General features: G+C 36.4%; 5 protein-coding genes across 6 annotated transcripts in view; 2 read left to right on the top strand and 3 right to left on the bottom strand.

Moving 5' to 3' along the window:
- Nucleotides 1–585: 585 nt before the first annotated feature.
- fahd1 (fumarylacetoacetate hydrolase domain containing 1) lies at nt 586–1,645 on the top strand. Its single transcript, XM_048183269.1, has one exon. The coding sequence runs from the start codon at nt 831–833 to the stop codon at nt 1,488–1,490; it is 660 nt and encodes a 219-aa protein (XP_048039226.1). The 5' UTR covers nt 586–830; the 3' UTR covers nt 1,491–1,645.
- A 1,306-nt stretch (nt 1,646–2,951) lies between these two features.
- On the bottom strand, nt 2,952–8,094 carry msrb1a (methionine sulfoxide reductase B1a). The gene is made up of 4 exons (XM_048183267.1): nt 7,917–8,094; nt 6,451–6,593; nt 4,124–4,238; nt 2,952–3,840 (listed from the first exon to the last, which is right to left on the bottom strand). Exons 1-4 carry the CDS (start codon nt 7,969–7,971, stop codon nt 3,821–3,823), a joined length of 333 nt encoding a protein of 110 aa, XP_048039224.1. The 5' UTR covers nt 7,972–8,094; the 3' UTR covers nt 2,952–3,820.
- A 1,346-nt stretch (nt 8,095–9,440) lies between these two features.
- On the top strand, nt 9,441–12,760 carry ndufb10 (NADH:ubiquinone oxidoreductase subunit B10). The gene is made up of 4 exons (XM_048183260.1): nt 9,441–9,679; nt 11,067–11,205; nt 11,298–11,437; nt 12,595–12,760. Exons 1-4 carry the CDS (start codon nt 9,532–9,534, stop codon nt 12,678–12,680), a joined length of 513 nt encoding a protein of 170 aa, XP_048039217.1. The 5' UTR covers nt 9,441–9,531; the 3' UTR covers nt 12,681–12,760.
- Nucleotides 12,761–15,388: 2,628 nt separating this feature from the next.
- rps2 (ribosomal protein S2) lies at nt 15,389–18,865 on the bottom strand. The gene is made up of 8 exons (XM_048183249.1): nt 18,713–18,865; nt 18,185–18,322; nt 17,877–17,966; nt 16,275–16,382; nt 16,018–16,191; nt 15,761–15,920; nt 15,584–15,675; nt 15,389–15,508 (listed from the first exon to the last, which is right to left on the bottom strand). Exons 2-8 carry the CDS (start codon nt 18,317–18,319, stop codon nt 15,428–15,430), a joined length of 840 nt encoding a protein of 279 aa, XP_048039206.1. The 5' UTR covers nt 18,320–18,322; nt 18,713–18,865; the 3' UTR covers nt 15,389–15,427.
- A 2,237-nt stretch (nt 18,866–21,102) lies between these two features.
- The window catches only part of si:ch211-139g16.8, a 1,856-nt gene continuing 398 nt past the window's right edge, over nt 21,103–22,560 (bottom strand). The window contains exons 2-6 of one of the 2 annotated variants that reach the window (XM_048183225.1): nt 22,085–22,408; nt 21,881–21,978; nt 21,710–21,763; nt 21,546–21,629; nt 21,103–21,373 (exon numbers count right to left, since the gene is read on the bottom strand). In XM_048183225.1, coding sequence (XP_048039182.1) covers nt 21,314–21,373; nt 21,546–21,629; nt 21,710–21,763; nt 21,881–21,978; nt 22,085–22,408 — 620 coding nt within the window. In that variant the 3' untranslated portion in view covers nt 21,103–21,313. Of the gene's footprint in view, nt 21,374–21,518; nt 21,630–21,709; nt 21,764–21,880; nt 21,979–22,084; nt 22,409–22,560 lie in introns of both variants that reach the window. The other variant, XM_048183214.1, reaches the window with a different exon arrangement.

Here is a 22,560-nt window from a genome sequence, read left to right as displayed (position 1 = left end):
TTTCATTATAATACCTCCTGTGTATTTCCTGAAAATGAAAGGTTTTTATTATATATATATATATATATATATATATATATATATATATATATATATATATATATATATATATATATAGTCTTAGATATTTAAATAATTTTTTGCTTGCTTGTTTATACATCTTTTTTTGTATTTTGTTTCAAAATCTATTTCATCTATCCCCTGTAAGTTGTTTAATAATAATAAAAAAACATAAATATATATTGAAGTGTCATAAAAATACAATACAGTAAGAATGTCTATACAATAAGAAAACAATAAGAAAAATATAGAAAAGAAAATTAAAATATTTTATTTACAAATATTATGAGGGAAGAAACACCATATTTAAAAAATTAATAAATAAATAAAAGAGCCGTTTTGTTGTTTGCCTTGCAAGCAATAAAAAAATAGCTAGAGACTTAGGAGATAAATCGAGATAAACCTTAGAATCGAGCGTTGTCATTGGATGGCCGTAAGCAAAACCTTATTAATATTCAATCACGCAGCATTCGCCATTGGACAGATTTCAAGTACGTTTGTGAGACCTAATTAATATTCATAAGGTAAGCCTTCGTCGTAGTAGGATTTTAGATATCGCTTTCGGGCCTCGTGATTGTGATGAACTTCTTTTAAGCCAAATAATGTTTCCTTGACTTAATTCCAGACAATTGCATAGGATTCTTCTTTGTTTTATTTGCTTTAGATTTACATTTTTCGTACTGTACTAACGTGTCTCACCGCCCTCCGTTATCGAGCGACCAAAGGTCACTTTATTTCCGGCTACAGGACTCGCTGTGTTGGACTCCAAAATGAGCGCAAGGAATATTGCTCGCTTTTGGGAATGGGGAAGGAAAATAATATGCGTCGGGAGAAACTATGCAGATCACGCAAAAGAACTCAAAAACGCAATTCCCAGCGAACCTGTGCTTTTCCTGAAGCCCCCGTCTGCTTACATTAGGGAAGGGTCTCCTATTCTGGTCCCCTTCTACACCAGCAATCTCCACCATGAAGTTGAGCTCGGGGTGGTCATTGGTAAAGGAGGAACTGCTATTCCTCAGTCTTCAGCCATGGACCATGTGGCTGGATACGTGTTATGCCTGGACATGACAGCTCGGGACATTCAGGACGAGTGCAAGTCCAAAGGTCTTCCATGGACCCTGGCCAAAGCTTTCAACACCTCATGCCCCATAAGTGACTTCATTCCCAAGGAGAAGATCCCAGACCCTGGGAGCATCAATCTGTGGTTGAAGGTGAACAATATCCTGAAACAGAATGGAAGCACATCCCAGATGATCTTTTCTATCCCATATCTCATAAACTACATCAGTGAGATCATCTCTTTGGAAGAAGGTGATCTCATTCTCACTGGGACCCCTAAAGGAGTGTCAAGCGTCCAGGAACATGACGAACTTCAAGCTGGGATTGATGGCATTGTGACTATGACATTTACAGTTGATAGAAAAACATGATTTGAAAAAGAATTAACATTCTTGAGTCTCAAATTGCTGAAAAGCACAACCATTTTGATTGTTTTAAATGCAAATGCAATATCTGACAATGACAAAATCATTGAATGGGAAACATTGTATAATGTTTTTCTTTTCTAAATAAAAAATGGCACTTAGAGGCTTTTGCATTTGAAGTCTTTACACACACACACACACACACATATATATATATATATATATATATATATATATATATATATATATAAGCTGACTGCTTATTCTTCAATTATAGCTGACACATTTTGGAGGTGTGTTTTGGGTCATTATCCTGTTGTAGGATGAAATTGACCCCAATCAAGTGCTGTTCAAAGGGTATGGCATGGCGTTGCAAAATCTCATGATAATTTCCTTCCTCAAGGTCCCTTCCACTCTGTACAAAATCTCCTATTTTACCACCTCCAAAGCACCCCAGACCATCATGCTCCCTCCACCATGCTTGACTGAAGGTATTAAGGTATTGTTCTAGCAACTTTTCATTTGTTCTGCATCTCACAAATGTTCTTCTGTTTGATCCGAAGACCTCAAACTTGGATTCATCTATCCACAACACCTTCTTCCAGCCTTCGAGTGTCCAATGTCTGTGCTCTTTTGCCCATCTCAGTCTTTTGTTTTTATTGGCCAGTCTGAGATACGGCTTTTCTTGGCAATTCTGCCATGAAGTCCAGCATCCTGAAGTCACCTCTTCACTGTTGATGCTGACACTGGTGTTTGACGGGTACTATTTAGTGCAGCTGCCAGTTGAGGACCTGTGAGGTGTCTTTGTCTAAAACTACACACTCTCAGATATTTGTCTCCTTGCACAGTTGTGCATCAGGCCTCCCACTCCTTTTTCTGACCTTGTTAGAGCCAGTTTGTGCTGCTCTCTGAAGGGAGTAGTTAACAGCATGATAAGAAATTTCGCAGTTTCTCACATCGAGTAGCCTTCCTTTCTAAGGACAACAATAGACTGACGGGTCTCTAATGAAAGTTCTTTCTTTCTGGCCATTTTGAGCCTGTAAACAAACAACTGCTGATGTTCAGATACTAAACTAACCTAAAGAATGCCTTGGTCTCTTGTTTGCTCCATTAATACAACGGTTTTCAGTTGTGAAACACAATTGCAAAAGGGTTTTCTCATAATCACTTAGCCTTATAAAATGATTAACTTGAATTAACTGACAATTGCTAATAATAGGCCTCTATGCAAGTGATCCCAAACTTTTATATATATAAAAATAAAATGCGATCCTTACTGTTAAGGCAGACTTTTACAGAGACTGTAAATGTGTCTTTATAAGTTCAAAGTGTCAAGCTCCATATTCATTCCCACAAACAATTGATTTACTAATCCCATTTTTTCTGAGAAGATGTTTAAGGGGGATTTTAAACTTTGAGCATCTCCTGGGCTTTTCATCAATATGTAACAACACAATAATGCAGAAGTTTAACAATCAATCATAGTTTAATGATTGAAATCTCTGTAGTGAGCACACAAACAGTGATACAGCAGAAATAGTCCTATTTAGGCATTGTCCTAAACACGTAAATACATAAATTATTTCAAGTGATAAATGTGCTAAAGCAGGGGTGTCCAATCCTGCTCCTGGAGGGACACTGTCCTGCAGTTTAGCTTCAACCCTACTCAAACACACCTGAACCAGCGTATCAAGGTCTTACTAGGCATAGGCTACAAGAAACATCCAGGCGTGTTAAGGCAAGTTGGAGCCAAACTCAGGACAGTGGCCCTCCAGGAGCAGGACTGGACACCCCTATGCTAAACAACATCTAAAAGATGATCTCCACATGACCAAGTGAGGCTGCAGAAATTATTAAATCAGCATTTAGGATCCTTGTTATCAAGTAACCAAAAGACTAACACTTTAAAATGTAACTAGTGATCTATAACAGGCAAACTAAGATCAAATGTGCACTAACGTTCAAAAGTTTGGGGTCAGTATATGATTTTTTTTAAAGTATTATTATTTTGAAAACTTTTATTGCAGAAGAGTCTTTATTAAAAACATTTGAAAAAAAACTTCCTGACCCCAAACTTTTGAATGGTAGTGTATATTGTGCATATTATAACTTAGACTTGATCTTGCATAGTTGTGCGTAGGGATTGGTAGTAGCAGTTATTCGGAGTAAGCTTCTTCATGTTTCCCATGAGGCTGTTTTACACATCATCACTCTGAACGTTCCTCTGTGGGCTTTTCATCAGAGCGTTTCATTCACCATCCACACGGTAAACACATCCAAGCTTCTCCATATGCTCCTACTGAAACATCCTCACATGCTTATCCAACCATCTGGCTCTACTGCTGTTCATTCTTGACTGTGGAAGAAAGAGAGAGGGCTGTGAGACATTTCAGATGTATGAAAAGACATACTGTACATAGATAGAAGCAGTTATCAATTGCTTACTTGAAGAAATACAGGATGCTATTACTATGCATTTAGATCATTTTAACAGCCATTAGTTTACAAATTCAGATTCTTTATTTTTAAAGATATTTTATTTTAGAATTATTATGGGACATTATTTAATAGATAGATATACTATACATCCAAATATAATACTATAGCCTACTTGTATTGCTTGTTGTAAAAGCATATACCTTTAGGAACGAACTTCAGAGAGCTGCTGAATATTCAGAAGCGTGAGAGGCCGTGCTTGGGTCCGTCATTCACAAACTCATGGCCAAGACCATTTCCACACTTACCACATTTAACCTGTAAAAGATGTTACAAAATTCATTGTTCACGTTCTCCAGATCAGAGATTAAAGATTTAGTTCACCCAAAAATGAAAAGTCTGTCATCGATTACTCACGCTCAAGTATGGCTGAGCTTCTGTTTACCATATATGAGTGCTCTATGTGAATAAAAGCCTAAATTAAATCTGTTCATCATATAAAGCCATTGTGTCTTTTCAGAAATTTTTGAATCGTCAGTTTTGGGTGAATAGTCTTTCAGTGGATGGGCAGAAATCTCTCAGATTTCATTAAAATATCTTCTTTTGTGTTCCGAGGATGAACAAAAGTCTTATGGATTTGGAACAAGATGAGGGCAAGTATGATGACGATTTTCATTTTTGGGTGAACTAACCCTTTAATAACTTTATGCGCCCTTCAAATGCTATCGGAAATGTCCTACTTCCCACTCCTGAAGATTACGAGCTTGTCACATTCAAGTGCTTTTGTTGTCGGAAAGAAAAGGAATCATCGAGGAATCCAGGTTTATTCTTGCCTATTTATTGGGAAAATCGGTAGCACTTTACAATAAGGTTCATTAGACAACATTAGTTAACATGAACTAATAATGAACTGCACTTCTACAGCATTTATTAATCTTTGTTAATGTTAATTTCAACATTTACTAATACATTATTAAAATCTTGTTAACATTAGTTAATGCACTGTGAACATGAACAAACAGTGAACAACTGTATTTTCATTAACTAACATTAACGAAGATTAGTAAATACAGTAACAAATGTATTGCTCATGGTTAGTTCATGTTAGTTAATACATTAACTAAAGTTGAACTAATAAACCTTACTGTAAAGTGTTACCAGAAAATCTTATTAAAGCCAAAATTATATATGATGTCCCTTTCATTGACAACTATATAAACATTCACAGCGTTATCTATAGTCATCTTGTTGACGATTCTTGAATGTTGGTCAAATACAGGCTATTTGCACTGTGTATAAAACATACAATACGCTTCAAAAGGTTATTCATATATGTAAATATGCACTACTTTAATGATGGCAATGTAGCTGTTGTGGAAAAAACTAATAAAGAAGAATAGCAGTCAGTCACAGCAGCAATCATTCTCCCCTCTGCCATGTTTAAAGTTTATGGCACGGCCAACTCTGGAACACGGGTATCAAAATTATCCCTGAGCTTCCCAGTGGTAAATCTGACTTGAGGGGGCGTTCATGTCCAGTTTTTAGGAAACTTGTATTTATGACAATTCTGATAGCATGTGAAAGCAGCATTAAAGGATTAGTTCACTTCAGAATTAAAATTTCCTGAGAATTTACTCACCCCCATGTCATGCAACATGTTCATGTCTTTCTTTCTTCAGTCGAAAGTAAATTAAGGTTTTTGAGGAAAACATTCCAGGATTATTCTCCTTATAGTGGACTTCAATGGGGACCAACGCGTTGAAGGTCAAAATTACAGTTTCAGTGCAGCTTCAAAGGGCTTTAAATGATACCAGACGAGGAATAAGTGTCTTATCTAGAGAAATGATCAGTCATTTCCTTAAAAAAAGAAAAGAAAAATGTACATACTTTTTACCTACAAATGCTCGTCTTGCACTAGTGTCCACTTCACACATTACGTAATCATGTTGGAAAGGTCACACGTGACATAGGCAGAAGTACCGATCTAATGTGTTTACAAAGCGAACGTGCAAAGACTAAGTCAAACGCCCTTTACAAAAAAAGGTAAAACAACGATGTCAGACAATTTTGAAGTTGGAGGCGGTATTTCCACCTACGCGACCTTTCCAACGTGATTACGTAATGCGTGAAGACAAGGACACTAGTGCAAGATGAGCATTTGTGGTTAAAAAGCATATAATATTTATTATTTTTTTTAGAAAATGACTGATGGTTTCGCTAGATAAGACCCTTATTCCTCAGCTGGGATCGTGTAGAGCCCTTTGAAGCTGCACTGAAACTGCAATTTGGACCTTCAAACCGTTGGTAGACGCTGAATTTCACGATAAGGAGAAAAATCATGGAATGTTTTCCTCAAAAACCTTAATTTCTTTTCGACTGAAGAAAGAAAGACATGAACATCTTGGATGACATGGGGGTGAGTAAATTATCAGGAAAATTTAATTCTGAAGTGAACTAATCCCTTAAATGCTCAGTGAAATTGTGATGTAGTGTAGTTCATCTACAGACTGCAAACCACTTTATATTTTACCTTGTAAGCTCCCCATCTCTCCTCATGTTTAGACACACTGTTTTCATGGATGGTTTCTGTGAAGGCTGGCCAGGGTGATGAATGCTCATATTTGGATCTGCTGGAGAACAGCTCATGTCCACATTCAGCACAAACATACATGCCTGCAGGAGAAACACACATGCAAGTGGTTTGAAACAGTCTCAGATGATCTTATTTTATACAGTTACAAACTTGACAAAAGTCACTAATACTACTATTCAAAAACATTGTCTTGTAGCAAAAAACATTGTTGATCATCTCCTAACAAGGACACATATTAAAGGAATACTCCACTTTTTTGAAAATAGGCTCATTGTCCAACTCCCCTAGAGTTAAATAGTCGAGTTTTACCGTTTTCGAATCCATTCAGCCGATGCGCCTGCTGCACCCATGAAAAAAATGAAAATTGTCCAACAAAATGAAAATTCTGTCATTTACTCACCCTCATGCCGTTCCACACCTGTAAGACCTTTGTTAATCTTCAGAACACAAATTAAGATATTTTAGTTGAAAACCGATGGCTCAGTGAGGCCTTCATAGCCAGCAATGACACTTCCTCTCTCAAGATCCATAAAGGTACTAAAAACATATTTAAATCAGTTCATGTGAGTACAGTGGTTCAATATTAATATTATAAAACGACGAGAATATTTTTGGTGTGCCAAAAAACAAACCAAAATAACGACTTATTTAGTGATGGCCGATTTCAAAACACTACTACAGGAAGATTCGGAGCATAAATGAATCAGTGTATCGAATCATCGGTTCGGAGCGCCAAAGTCACGTGATTTCAGCAGTTTGGCGGTTTGACACGCGATCTGAATCATGATTCGATACTCTGATTCATTTGTGCTCCAAAGCTTCCTGAAGCAGTGTTTTGAAATCGGCCATCACTAAATAAGTCGTTATTTATTTTTTTATTTTTTGGCACACCAAAAATATTCTCGTCGCTTTATAATTAATGCAGGCATAGGGAGCAATGACAGATACAAAAATATCTTAATTTGTGTTCCGAAGATTAATGAAGGTCTTGTGTGGAACGACATGAGGGTGAGTAATTTATGACAGAATTTTCATTTTTGGGTGAACTAACCCTTTAATACATTAGCTAATGTTGAAAAATGAGACTTATTGTAAAGTGTTACCTATTAAACTGATCACTGAGACTTAAGGATGAAGAAATGCAACTCGCATTAACATAAATCAATCTTTACTGCTACATTTTTATTGATGCTTTGGCAATATTACAGTCAAATAATCATATAATCATGTCTGAAGCAAAGGCTGAAAAGCATTTGTCTTCTCGAAGCAACAAGAACCATGTGTGATAACTTAAAAACAAGACATTCCCATAGTTGTATTAATCAAGTTACATACACGATCTTACATAAGTTGCCTTGTTTACATATGTTATACAGCAGCTACATCGGGGTCAATTAACTTACCAGTCTCAAAATGATCTTTATAAACCTCCCCTCCGGAGAACGAACAGAAAGACATGACTGCACGACAGGACTGTGGTGAAGTTTAAACGACGGACTGAAACTTTCTGTATCAAAGAGTGGAAGAAGCGTGTCTGTACCACGTGATCACACAATCGTGACTGCTCAAGTGTGTCACAGCAGAGATCCGCAGTGTTAAAAAGGCGCAATATCACAAATTAGCTCAGATATTATAGCAAAATAATAATTTCTCAACCATAAGAACAACTACACAATAGATATCAGCTAAAGTACTGAGTGCTAGACGTCACTTACATAACAAAACCACACAAACATGTCTATTCTGTGAAACATGATTATATAAATTACGTTACTTCAACTTATTGAACCTATTTTCGGTGGTTTTGTAAATGTAGACGAGTAATTGTTGAGGTTTTTAATGAGTGCCAGACTTAAAGGGATAGTTCACCCAAAAATTAAAAATTCTGTCATCATTTACTCAGCAGGTGAAAAAATACTATAGTAATTTACAGTAAATACTATAGTTTTTTTGAACCATACTATAGTAAATTGTAGTATACTGTATATATTATAGTGTTTACAACACTTTGTTAATGAATGCTACAGCATACTGTAGTGAACTGATAAACTGTAATAAATACTGTAGTATACTTTAGTTTTTACTACAGTAAACTAGTGTATTGTAGTATAATATACCCTATAGATTGAAGAAAACAGTACAGTACTGAGTAAAGTAATTTGTTTATATATTGTTGTTATGTTACCACAGCAACTATAGAATTACCACAACAAATTAATTCAAATATTTTACAATATTATGGTTCAAAAACACTATAGTATTTACTTTAATTTACTATAGTATTTTTTTTCACTTGGGTTGTTCCAAACCTGTATAAATTTCTTTGTTTTGTTGAACACAAAGGAAGATATTTTGAAGAAAGTTTGTACCCTGGCCGTTTTGGGGCACCACTGACTTCCATAGTAGGAAAAAAAATTCTATGGAAGTGAAATGGTGTCCCAGAACTTTGTCCCACATTTTTCAAAATATCTTTCGTTTGTGTTCAATGGAACAAAGAAATTGATACAGGTTTGGAACAACTTGAGGGTGAGTAAATGATGACAGAATTTTCATTTTTGGGTGAACTAACCCTTTAATGGGAAGCCTTGAAACGTCTTATTAGTTTATAAATCAATATTTTCACATATTGTATTTGCCTTTTATAACTGAGAACTTTCTTTATGTATCAATGCAGTTTTGAAATAAAAAAATACTACATTGTACAGTAGTGCAACGACGACCTCTATTGGTAGAAAAACTAATTGCGTGCATAACCTTTCACCTTCAACCTGGCAGTTTATAAACGAAACGAGGATATAAAATGGGCAGTTTTATACAGATTAATAGCATGAGTTTAGTTTTTAAATAAATATCATTAAAAAATAAATAAAAGTAATTTCCACTGAGTTTTTAATCGTAGCTCGGTGACCTTTCTCGCCATGTTTTGTGAAGCGCGCATGCGCATTGTGGAGGAGAGCGAAGGGAGTTTGAGGTCGATTAAAGGGTTTTTGAAATTTCCCTTCCAATACATGGTCGAAAATGCCGCAGGATCACGATAAAGATGTGTACCCAGAGCCTCCCCGCCAGACTCCAGTGGTGGATAAACAAACGGTTCTGCCGAATCCAGCTTTAATATTGTCGAAGCTCTTCTACTACTCGGTGGATGTGCCTGTGACCACATTCAGAGGTGAAGCGACTTCACACTAGTGTTTACATCTGCTTATTCATACTCTCTCATATGTAGTAGCATTTGTAGAGTGAAAAGAACATTAGGGACATTTGTATAACCCTTGTATTTGGTGCTATATCGTATATACTGTATATCTATTGTTTTTATATTTATAATTGTCCCTAATTGGATTTAATACAGTTCCCCTAAATCACACTATGAAAACAAAACGAAGCAAAAAGAGGTAGAGCAAACCTTAACATTAATACTTCTTACACAGTACGAAAAAATAAACCTTTTTAAACAGTATATAACAACTTTATAACAAAAATTGTCGCAAATTATGAATATTATCAACAGAATTGCAACTATTTTAAGAAACATTTTAAACAAATGTCTTATCCTGAAGCTCAAACAGTAGAGCATGGTGTTCGCAACACCAAGATCATGGGTTTGATTCCCAGCAATATTAACATGCATGAAGGAATAAAAATGTACTCCTTTATTGCAGTGTACCTTTCTCAGGATACAAAGCATCTGCCCAGAGCATAAATGTGAATAAATACCCTCAGAGGGTGGCTGAGAAATGGAAATAATAAAAGTTTTTTAGTTTGTATTTTGGGTCTGTGCAGCCACCTTTAACCATGAAAAATGCAGGTCAAATTTAATGTTTTTCTTTCCCTTTTTCTTCATTGGTTGGTTGGTTTTTATAATAGCAATGCATTTTAGTTTAGTTTCTGTTTTATTTATTGTCATTTCCGTCAAATACAAGTATATATTGAAAAATTCTGCAGCGCAAATTGTATGCAGGATGCAAAGATATCTCTACACGGTTAGTTGACCCAAAAATGAAAATAATGTCATTATTACTCACGCTCATGTCGTTCCACACCCGTAAGACCTTCGTTAGTCTTCAGAACACAAATTAAGATATTTTAGTTGAAATCCGATGGCTCAGTGAGGCCTGCATAGGGAGCAATGACATTTCCTCTCTCAAGATCCATAAAGGTACTAAAAACATGTTTAAATCGGTTCATGTGAGTACAGTGGTTCAATATTAATAATATATATTTTTAGAATATTTTTTGTGCGCCAAAAAAACAAAATAACGACTTATTTAGTGATGGCTGATTTCAAAACACTGCTTCATGAGCTTCAGAGCATAAATGAATCAGCGTGTTGAATCAACTGTTCGGAGCCCCAAAGTCACGTGATTTCAGCAGTTTGGCGGTTTGAGACGTGATCCGAGTCATGATTCGATACTCTGATATTACAGAATTGTAATAATCAATATCAAAACAATATATTCAAACTATATGTATTTCGTAACAAATGACAACTAAAATCTACTTGGCTTGTAATTCTTGATCCTTATTTTATTGGTCCTGTTTTTTTGCTCTACCAGGCATTATCGAAGGCATCCAGGGTGATAAGAAGTCTCACTACTATCATCAGAAGTTTCGCCGTGTTCCTGAGCTGACTCAGTGCCAGGAAGGAGATTATCTGTGCTATTATGAGGCTGAGATGCAGTGGAGGAGAGACTAGTATGTTCATCAAAAAAAGCATTGTAGAACTGTTGTTCATATATCTCTATTTTTGCACACAATCACTATATTTTCTGCAATTTTGTCTGCAGTAAGGTGGATCAAGAGATCGTGAAGGTGGTCCAGGAGCGTCTTCGGGCCTGCCAGCAGCGTGAGGGTCCCAGTTACAGACAGAACTGTAACAAAGAACTGAAGCAGTTTGATGAAGTGTCCAAGGCCTTTCAGTCACGCTGTGAGTATTTTGTCATTCAATATATAATACAATGGGACAAGCCCAGTTGCAGTAGGTATTGTCTGAAATCAAAGCTGTTTATATTAAAGGTGCAAAATGTAATATTTTTGCAGAAAATATCCAAAAACCACTAGGCCAGTGTTATATATTTTGTTCACTTGAGTACTTACAATATCCCAAATGTTTCCAACTATTTGTAAATCATGAGAAAATTGCAATTTTAACCAAGGATATGGGACGTGTGAGGAGTCGCCTGTCAATTGCGTCATACCCACGTTACCCTCGGTTTTCATTTTTTTATTTTGTAGAAACCATGGAAACACCAAAGACGCTTTAATATATTAAATGTTTTAATAGACAAGGGAACAACTGTTTTGATATATTTATAGACCGAAAACTAATTGTTGTTATATAGCTCAACACGTTTAGTCTTATTGTTTAAATCTAATTTTCTTGATTTTTTTTTTTTTTTTGCGAGTACCATGCTTTACCATGAAAAACACTATTTTGTGAAGTAGCTAACATAGCATAATCAGATGCAGCTTTATTTTAATAACAGTAATACAGCATTTTCTCCATCATACGTTTTAAAATTAATTGCATTCCATTTATCAACACAAGCCATCCAGCATTTAATATGATATTCTTAAATCGATTAATCTTACTGCAGTGTGTCTCAAACAAGTGTCTCACAGCAGCCGCCGAGCGTACCCACAGAGTAACGTTATAACATTTTCAACACACTTAAATGTATCTAATATGATAAACAGAGCTGCGTTACCTCACACTCATGACCGGAAAAGCGGAAGCGGCGCCGGCGACTGTGTCATAATAAAAGTTCAGCTGCTCGTGAGGCGTGTGTTGCGCAATCACTCCAGCGGCCTCGTTCAGCTCCCACCACTCGGTCATACTACAGTAACATTAATAATCGCATCCATGAACATGATTTCTTCCCGAGTCCTATCCCAATTATTTCCTCCGGCTGTGATGTGAAGACAACATGTCCCAAGATTCCGCGCTCAAACTTGGCGTCATCAAGCTACGCTTTTGATTTGAATAGGCTTCTACCGACCTCTAGCGGACAGAAATCTTACATGTTACACCTTTTAATGTACAGGAATTCGTTTTCTGGCTGTTAACCTCTTTATTTCTTCTAGACGGGGACCTCGGAGCATACGCCAGCGCGCGAAAGTGTTTGATGAAGCAGAAGGAGAGGATGATGGCAGAGGCACAGAAGGCATAAACATCCTGTTTTTCGGCTTTTCTATGTCCGTCTCTCTCATCTGTGTATCAAAGTGTAAAATAAAGTTTATTGGAAAGTGACTTTTGAGTAGCTGTTATTAATGAAATCCCACCAGTGTCAGAGTTACCTTATATATTACTTTCCCTTCAGTTCAATATCAGTTGTGTTGTTGGTTTTGCATGGACATTTCCAACATTTTAAAAATCAGATTACAGTTTATTTATTTCATGTACTGTACGTGTCTGTGCTTATATGCCAGTTGCTGGATAGAGTCGGTATGAAATGGAGGGGGCAAGAGTTTTTGGGGTAACGCATTACAAGTAATGAGCGTTACGCAATCATATTACTTTTTTCAAGTGACTAGTAATGCAACAAAATATCTGAGTTACTTTTTCAAATAAATAACGCAAGTTTCTTTGTTTTTCACATTTATTGACTGACAGCTCTCCTGTTGAGAGAAATAAAGTACAGAGGTGTTGTGTATGTTGTGTGAACATGATGGTTACTGTAGATGTAGACTACATGTGAGCAAGCATTTACTCTTGATTTTTTTGTTTTATTTATTTATTGCTGAAGGGTGTTCAACTCCTGCATCCTATTCTTCACCAGAATGGCAGCACAGCTGAAAGGTTTGAGCTTTGCGTGCACCCTCTACTGTACAGATGTGACTTTGCATTTCCTTCAGCCTCAGGCTTATTCAGTTGTGACCTAATAGTTAGAGAGTCAGACTTGTAACCTGAAGGTCACAGGTTTGAGTCTCAGTACTGTAAATGAAGGTGGAGGGAGTGAATGAACAGTGCACTCTTCTGCTCTCATTACCCACAGCTGAGGTGCCCTTGAGCAAGGTACCTAACCCCCAATCGCTCCCCGGGTGCTGCAGCAAAAATGTCCGCCCATTGCTCTGGATGTGTGTTCGTGGTGTGTGCACTTGGAAGGATGAAATTGGCCATACTTGGCCACTTATTCAGGTCACTTTTGGTGTTAAAGGGTCTTTACATTTGCTAAAAATTTAACTTTTTTTGTTATTTAAAAACAAACAACCAAGCCCAGTCCAGCCCTGGAAAAGTAACATAACATTACTTTCCATTTGAAAGAAGTCTCTTCTTAACAAGGCTGCATTTATTTGATCAAAAATACAGTAAAAATAGCAATACACTGAAATATTATTACCATATATTTTTTCAGGATATATATAAATACACTGCCCAGCCAAAAAAAGTCGCTGTTTGGATTTAAATAGGCAAATGCTTAAGAGTCTATAAATGGATCATTGTTACAGTGATGATTATGTTTCTAACATGTTTTATGTTTGGCAACGGTTCTTTTAACTCTAATTGAAGAGTGTGTAGCTTTTCATTTCTTAAACAACCATGTAGGAAGACACATCATGGTCATATTCCAGGATCTTGACCAAAAATTGTTATTTCCATCAAGAGGTGCATCATTTTTTGGTTAAGATCTTGTATTGACAAGGTAAGAGGTGAGCTCTCTGTAAAGTCTACTCCAGCACAACCCAAAGACTTTCAATTGAATTTAAGGTCTGGACTCAGAGGTGTTAATTCATAGGTGAAAAACCTTCTTCAAGCTCCCTCCCAACAATTCTTTCACAATTTGAGCCTGATGAATCTTGACATTGTCATCCTGGAATATGACCATGATGTCTTCCTACATGGTTTAAGAAATGAAAAGCTACACACTTCATCTTTTAGGGTTAAAAGAACCGTTGCCAAACATAAAACATGCTAGAAACATAATAATCACCGTAATAATGATCCATCCATAGACTCTTAAGCATTTGCCTATTTAAATCCAAACAGCAACTTTTTTTTTTGGCCGGGCAGTGTGTATATCAGATGCTGTCATTCAAAAGTTTGGGAACAGTGAATTTTTAGAAAGAAACATAATACTTGTATTCATAAAGATGCAAATAATTGGTCTTTGGAACTTTCTACACATCAGTCCTGGAAAGTATGTTTCCACAAAAATATTAAGCAGCACAACTGTTTTCAACATTGATAATTAGAAGAAATGTTTCTTGAGCAACAAATCATATTATGATTTCTGAAGGATCATGTGACACTGAAGACTGGAGTAATGATGCTGAAAATTCAGCTTTGATCACAGGAATAAATTACTTAAAATATATTCACAGAATTTTCTTTTAAATTGCAATACTCCACAATATTATTGTATTTTCGATCAAATAAATGCAGTTAACCTCAAGAAATTTATCGCATTTTGAATCCATGTCAAATTGTATAAAAAAAATATATATAATATGCTTATGCTACTTAGAAAGTGGATAGTTCATACATTTCAGCCAAATACACTGCTTCTCGTTTATTTGTACATCCTCATTTCTCAAGATTCAGCACTGATTTATGCCATCTAGTTTAAGATTAGTTTACATGTTAAGGATTTTTTTATTCTGCATTTAATGAATTTAGGTCAAATAAGTGAATTTGAGATTTTTCTCCCAATGTTTGTAGTGATAAAAGCCAAAAGGCAATGCTTTGACAATATTGGACAAAAGGGCACCAGAAGCCCCTTCAACCATGATGATCATAATATAGCACATCTCTTCTGATTTTAAACCACGTAAATTACCTTAAAGTTTTTTTGTATGCAAATCAGAAACATCAATTCACAAACGGTGCTACTAGCCTTTACACTTTAATGTCAAACAGAACACAAAGACTCAAAAATGGTTACTTTCTGGACTTTTATTTCAATCCATTGTACAAAATTTAGGAGGCTGGCTGAAGAGCTCCCTGAGTCCTCTGAACAGAGACCCTGGTGTGAGTCTTGGCCAGATGATCAGTGAATTCCTGAAACAAAGACGACACATTAGTCTCAATTATGACACTATGCATTTGTTAAAAGTCTTGAAATGCATGTATTACCTGGTAAGGAGACTTGGTAAACACCGTTTCCTTCCAGAGATCAGGTGTCAGATAGCTGTAAGTCTTAGAGATCGCATCGAAGGTGGCCTTGGCTGCAATGAAAACGCGACAGTTTTTAAAATCGAAATACTTAAGGACAGCTCTATCCTGAACAGTATTCAAATAAAAGTCCCTTACCAAAGTTGCCCAGAGTGGCAGTGCAGCCCCTGGCAGAGGTGTAGCAGTCATCGATACCAGCCATCATCAGCAGTTTCTTGGGCACAGGAGCAGACACAATGCCGGTACCACGGGGAGCGGGAATGAGACGCACCAGGACTGAACCACAGCGACCGGTCACCTGAACAAATACATATTCAGTCAATAAAAAAAACAAAAAAAAAAAAAACATTCAAATTCAAGCTTAGCCAATTATAAAACTACCTTTGAAGTCTCACCTTGCATGGCACGGTATGTGGTTTTCCAATCTTGTTACCCCAGTATCCTCTCCTCACGGGAATGATGGACAGTTTGGCCAGGATGATGGCTCCTCGGATAGCTGTGGCTACCTCTTTGGAGCACTTCACTCCCAGACCAACATGGCCATTGTAGTCACCAATAGCGACAAAGGCCTAGAAGGTTGAGAAACATGAGCAATTATGAACCAGCTGCAAGAGTTGGACTAGTATTGAACACTCAGGAAGCAGCAAGTCACCTTAAACCTGGTGCGCTGACCAGCCCTGGTCTGTTTCTGGACAGGCATGATCTTCAGAACTTCATCTTTCAGCGCTGAGCCCAGGAAGAAGTCAATGATCTCAGACTCCTACAGGAAAGAAAAACATTAAGTTTCACAAAAAGCAAAAAGGTTTTATGACACTTTGTGGAGGTCTTTATAACTTTAAAGTCATGAAACTGAAGTAGCAACAGATCTTTTTATGATTTTAACATGTAAACTAAGCATTCTGGTGCACTCTGACAAAAAAACATTTGCTTCAAGTAAAAAAAAAAAAAAAAAAAAAAAAAAGTTGACACTAGGGCTGTGCACTGACAAATTTCACAATTGAATTTGATTTTGATTCAGAAGCTTGCGATTTGATTTCAGTTTGATTACTTTCAATTCAATATTGATTAATTTGGGGCCTTTCAGGTACAGTACACGGCAAATTTCCTCAAAGAAAATCTCTCTCAACTAATGCTGTAAACTATACAGGGAACCACAGCTGGTACATCATTATAATATTAAAGGTTAAAATTAATTGATTTGTAAGCTGCTTAAATATAAATTACACAAGTTTTTATAATAACGTTATAATACATTTTTAATTACATAACTTATGTTTCTACTAGTTTTTATATAGGACTAAACATTTAAATGGTGGCTGTCATAAAACGGATTTATACATTCAATATTGTTATGTACAATAAATATACAATAGCATAGTCACAGTGGATATATCAAAATTCTCCTCTTCAAGTTCATTTTTGTAGCCGACTAACACTTTTTGGACACTGAACGGCTTTTCTGAGGCAAATGTGACCGTAAATGTGACTTTTCAAGCTGTTTTATTGACACCTTTCCACAGTTGAAAAGCTGATTGATCGCTTAACGTGACATATGGATTTCGGTAAGTTGTACTGTATCTTTCAACATACCTTCGGATATTTATTCACGTTTATTTTGTGCTGTAAAGCAGAAGAGATCAGTTCACGTGCGCTCTGTGTGAACTGAAGTACTACAACGATGTGTCAGTCACGCCACAAAGCGCCAAGAAAGATCACGACAGCTCAAGACAAGTATGGTCTGCAGTCTAAGGGAAAGTAGTCCCATTTTCGATTCTTGTGAGGTTTATTGTGCCTGCAAATTCACCCTGACACCTTTTCGGATCTAAACGATTCACATAAATGTCATATTGTGATTCAAAACAGTGAATTTCGCCGAAAAGCGACTAATTTGCAGGTATGTAAATGGCTAGTTTTAACCAAGTCTTTAAATTGTCGATTACTCTCATGTCTCTCCAAACCCATAAGACATTCATCTTCAAAACACATGAAAATTTTAATTTAATTTGAGATATCTATCCCTCCATTTAAAGTCTGTTCATAATATCTTAATTTGTGTTTCAAAGATGAACAAATGTCTTATGGATTTTGAACAACATGAATGAGTAATTGATGAGTTTTCATTTTTGGGTGAAACTTCCCAGTTATGACAATGATTAAACATTACTAACTTGGTATGAATGAATTAATGACTTCAAGATTCATATGGACAATCAGAAAATAGTGTGAAATTCACTTTCATGGTCAACTTCAGTACCTTGATTGGCAGAGAATACAGATAGATTTCCTCCAGGGTCTTGATCTTCATATCCTTCACCAGACGACCAAGTTTGGTCACAGGCACCCACTATATAGTAACACAAATTAATTAATCTATTAGCACACTAAAACGGAAGCTACAGGTTTACAACAATGACAGCTGATATTAACATCGACAGCTACTCGAATAAAAGTCAATGGAAAAACCAACAGAACAGTACAGAATGAATATGAGTATACATAACTTTAATAAGACATTTAACAATGCAAAATCATAACAGTCAGAGGAGTAAGGTGATGCTTTACCTCCTTATCCTCAGATTTGCCTCCCCGGGCACCGCGGCCTCTTCCACGGCCCCTGCCGCGACCACGACCGCGACCCCGGCCGCCAGTGCCGAAACCTCCGCGAAAACCTCCTCTACCACCGGCGTCGTCCGCCATTTGCTACAAAAACAACAAAACACCTCCGTTAATGTCAGACACATGTTGAGAATAAATGCACATGTATCAAAATGCACTTGTTTGATATTTTATCAGCTAACATAGACAGTATAACTAAAGTACGTATAAGGAATTGTGTAATTTAACAGGAATCACAACACAAGAACGTACAAATATCTGACTGACAACACCAGTTCCCCGCCATTTTTGAGACCATCTGGTGTTAAGTGCCCTAAAATAATATTCCTGCCCATCTTATATGATTAATTTTGCGATTACAGTGTTAGCAAACCCTATACATATGTATTCTATGCGAGTGTAATGTTTTTATTTAGGGATTGCGGAGATAAAAGCAGATTCTGTGAGGCGGTGAAAGCGGCAGCGTCCACTTACGTGATGTACGTTCAGGAAGAAGAAGGCCGCACGAGAGCTCGAGGAGGATTTATTCAAGGGGGAATTCTCGCGATATTTTATCACAGCTGTGATAGTGACGACCTCCAGTGGCAGTCGAGAGATCTGTCAGTTGTAGCAAAGCAGTTCGTTTGAGCAAACAGGCTAACATATAGACTAGCTGCGAGGAGTAATGACCATGACATAAACGTTTATGTTTTCATTAAAGATTAATTAAAAGAGAGAAAACAAAGTGCATTCTGAAATGGATTGAAAGTAGTTGGTCATTTAAGCCAGTGTAGATGTTTCTAGGCAACTTTGTTTTTAAATAGACTGTTTATGACAAGACACTACAGACACTGGTTAATATTTTGTGATTCTGTCACCATAACAAACTTGCTTTCAGACAAGTGGAGAGAAAACATCCAAAATGCACATTTAAGTTTATTTTATTAGGCCAACACTTGATCTGTTTCTTTAGATTTCAGTTATCTCCAGAAATTTCCACTTCGGAGGCACTTAAACCTAACTTTACAGTTTTATTCCTATATATATTCTGAAGGTTGTTTGGGGGTTTGCTCATATATCATTTGCAAAGTTAAAAAGAGATAAATAAAAAAAAAAAAGTCTGTAAAAAAATGTTTGACTCCAATGTGTCAACAAAATAAAACACGAATTTTGAACCTGGCTTTATCCATATTTAATTAGATAATGCCTCATTTGCAAATTTAAACAACTTCTCAGAAAACTTATAATAGTATAGTAACTTATAGTAATATAGGCTAAACGTTTTTGTTAGTTAAATGTATACCCGATTCATCTAGCAGCATGCTATAAGTTTAGTCACTTGAAACGGACAAGAGAGAAGGAAGAAATTATTATTAGGCACTGGTTTTGTTTTACTAGCGATATTATCAGACAGGCTACAAATAAAATAAGCTACAGATAAAGAGGACACATAAGACAGTTTTATTAAAAGATTGCCACACCTCTGAGACAACAGTAAAAACAAACAGTAAAATAGAAACTAGTTTTCATACACACAATTTTTGAGTACAATACATTTTCTTAACATTTAACATAAATTAAAGTGTTAGTTCACCCAAAAATGAAATTTCTGTCATTAATTACTGACCCTCATGTCAGTCCAAACCTGTAAAACCTTCGTTCATCTTCAGAACACAAATTAAGATATTTTTGCTTATTATTCGGCTCATTATTGGCCGGCTCTTGCGTCAGCATCACACGTGTCGTGCTGTTCACCTGATCAGCGTCTGCCAATAATGAGCCGCCGTTTTGACATAGAACCTGGCAGCGCTGCACTGTGTTTACTACATCAACTGCGAAGGAGACTGACATGGAAGAGAAGAAATAGTTGTTTTTTTATAAAGTCATTATTTTTATTTTGTTTTGCACACAAAAAAGTATTCTTGTCACTTCATAACATTAAAGGGTTAGTTCACCCAAAAATGAAAATTCTGTCATTAATTACTCACCCTCATGACGTTCCACACCCGTAAGACCTTCATTAATCTTCAGAACACAAATTAAGATATTTTTGATGAAATCCAATGGCTCAGTGAGGCCCATAAAGGTACTAAAAACATGTTTAAATCAGTTCATGTGAGTACAGTGGTTCAATATTAATATTATAAAGCGACGAGAATATTTTTGGTTCGCCAAAAAAACAAAATAATGACTTATTTAGTGATGGCCGATTTCAAAACACTGCTTCAGGAAGCTTGAGAGAGTTATGAATCAGTGTATTGAATCATGATTCGCGTGTCACTTGACTTGAACTTGAGTCACATGAATCACGTGACTTTGGCGCTCCAAACCTCTGTTTCGACACCCTGATTCATTTATGCTCTGAAGCTTCATGAAGCAGTGTTTTGAAATCGGCCATCACTATATAAGTCGTTATTTTGTTTTTTTGGTGCACCAAAAATTTTCTCGTCTCTTTATAATATTAATATTGAACCACTGTACTCACATGAACTGATTTAAATATGTTTTTAGTACATTAATGGATCTTGAGAGAGGAAAATTGCTCCCTATGGAGGCCTCACTGAGCCATCGGATTTCAACAAAAATATTTTAATTTGTGTTCTGAAGATGAACGAAAGGTCTTACGGGTGTGGAACGGCATGAGGGTGAGTAATAAATGACAGAATTTTCATTTTTGGGTGAACTAACCCTTTAAGGTTGAACCACTGTAGTCACATGGACTATTTTAACCATGTCTTCAATACCTTTCTGGACCTTGAATGAGGTAATACGGTTGCAGTCTATCGGAGGAAATCAAAAATATCTTAATGTGTGTTTCAAAGATGAATGAAGGTCTTACAGGTGTAGAACGACATGAGGGTGAGTAATAAATGACAGAATTTTCATTTTTGGGTGAACTAACCCTTTAATACAGTTTACAATGTAACTGACAGTGTAATGACATAGCAAGAGGGATCACATGAAATGAGAAATCACATGAAATGAGAAAGGTCATCAAAACTCTGGGTCAGCCAACCACTTTCCCCAAACTTAGCTTTCAGATTTGCAGGAAGTTGCAGGTTTTTAGATCAGCAGGATTAGAGCATTTGATTTCCTTTACTCATCAAGATTTTGGTAAACATCTTCACTATGGTACACATTTTGAAGACCTTTAGACTGTAGGGAAGATTGAAAATAAATGTTAGGCTATAACAAGAATTATGACAGAAATCTTTGTGTTAAAACTCCACAGTTATGTACAAATGAATGTGCATTTGCTAAAAATATACGTATGTGTGTTTTAAAAGAATATTCTGGAAACCTTGTCTTGGGAAACTTTGTAGCGTGCCTGAATTTTGTCACCACTTAAGTTCCTCTTGCACAGTTCTTGCACCACTCCACTGAAAAGCACTACTTGCCTAGCAGAGTCCTCCTGAAAACATCAACACTTTTGACAATCACATACTGTGCAGTTTGAAAATCTTAAGATGTACAAATAGAGTCAAACAATACCTTGTTCTCATTTTTACACCATCTTCTTTTAAAGACTGATTTGAATCGTCCAGTCTATCGATAAAAACATCAAAACATTTTAATTATTTAAAATTTCTGAAAAAATACGTTTTGAACATTAAAATGGTAAACATTGCATTACTTTCAAAAGTACTGTAACTTTAAGTGTACCTTAATGCAGATGATGATGCCCAGGACGAGGAGGCTGTACACTGTCAGCAGGATTAGCAGTGTCAAAAGCAGCGCTTGACGGACATTTAAACCCCTCTCTGGATAAAAATCACAGCTTTTTTTTAAACAAACAACAACATCCAGATAAGGATATGTGTAACATATTAGCAGAAGGGTGTGATTGGGTCATCCGCCAATGTTTACCTGACACTTTTAAAGTGGTTCCCTGTCCGATTGCTTGCGCCCCACTGTGAGCCACAGTCAGCAGAGCCGCTGCACAGTAATACACCCCACAGTCTGTTTTGGACAAAGAGCTGATTTCCAGATCATGATGATCCAGTTTGTATTTCAGTGGCTGGCTTGACACATCAATCTGGTAGTGATAGTCTTTCCGGAACACATACCAAGAGATCTGAGGTGTGTGTTGACAGCTGGATACATTGACAGAGCAGGGGATAGAGACAGACTGTTGCTCTTTTTTTCTCATGAGCTTCGTTGGCTGTTGGACATCTACCATACATCCTCTGACTGTAGAAATTCAGAATATTATGTTAAGTTGAATACATTTAATTTCTGACATTTCATTTTATTAATATTTCAAAACTTGGGAAGTAGCCCAACATGTCACACAAGATTTTTGTTTTATTAACTCTTCTATAAATGTTCTTTATTGGAATCAG

This window comes from Megalobrama amblycephala, linkage group LG1 (assembly GCF_018812025.1).
Source record: "Megalobrama amblycephala isolate DHTTF-2021 linkage group LG1, ASM1881202v1, whole genome shotgun sequence".
NCBI classification, from domain to species: Eukaryota; Metazoa; Chordata; class Actinopteri; order Cypriniformes; family Xenocyprididae; genus Megalobrama; species Megalobrama amblycephala.
This window is presented reverse-complemented; position numbering and strand designations above follow the sequence as displayed.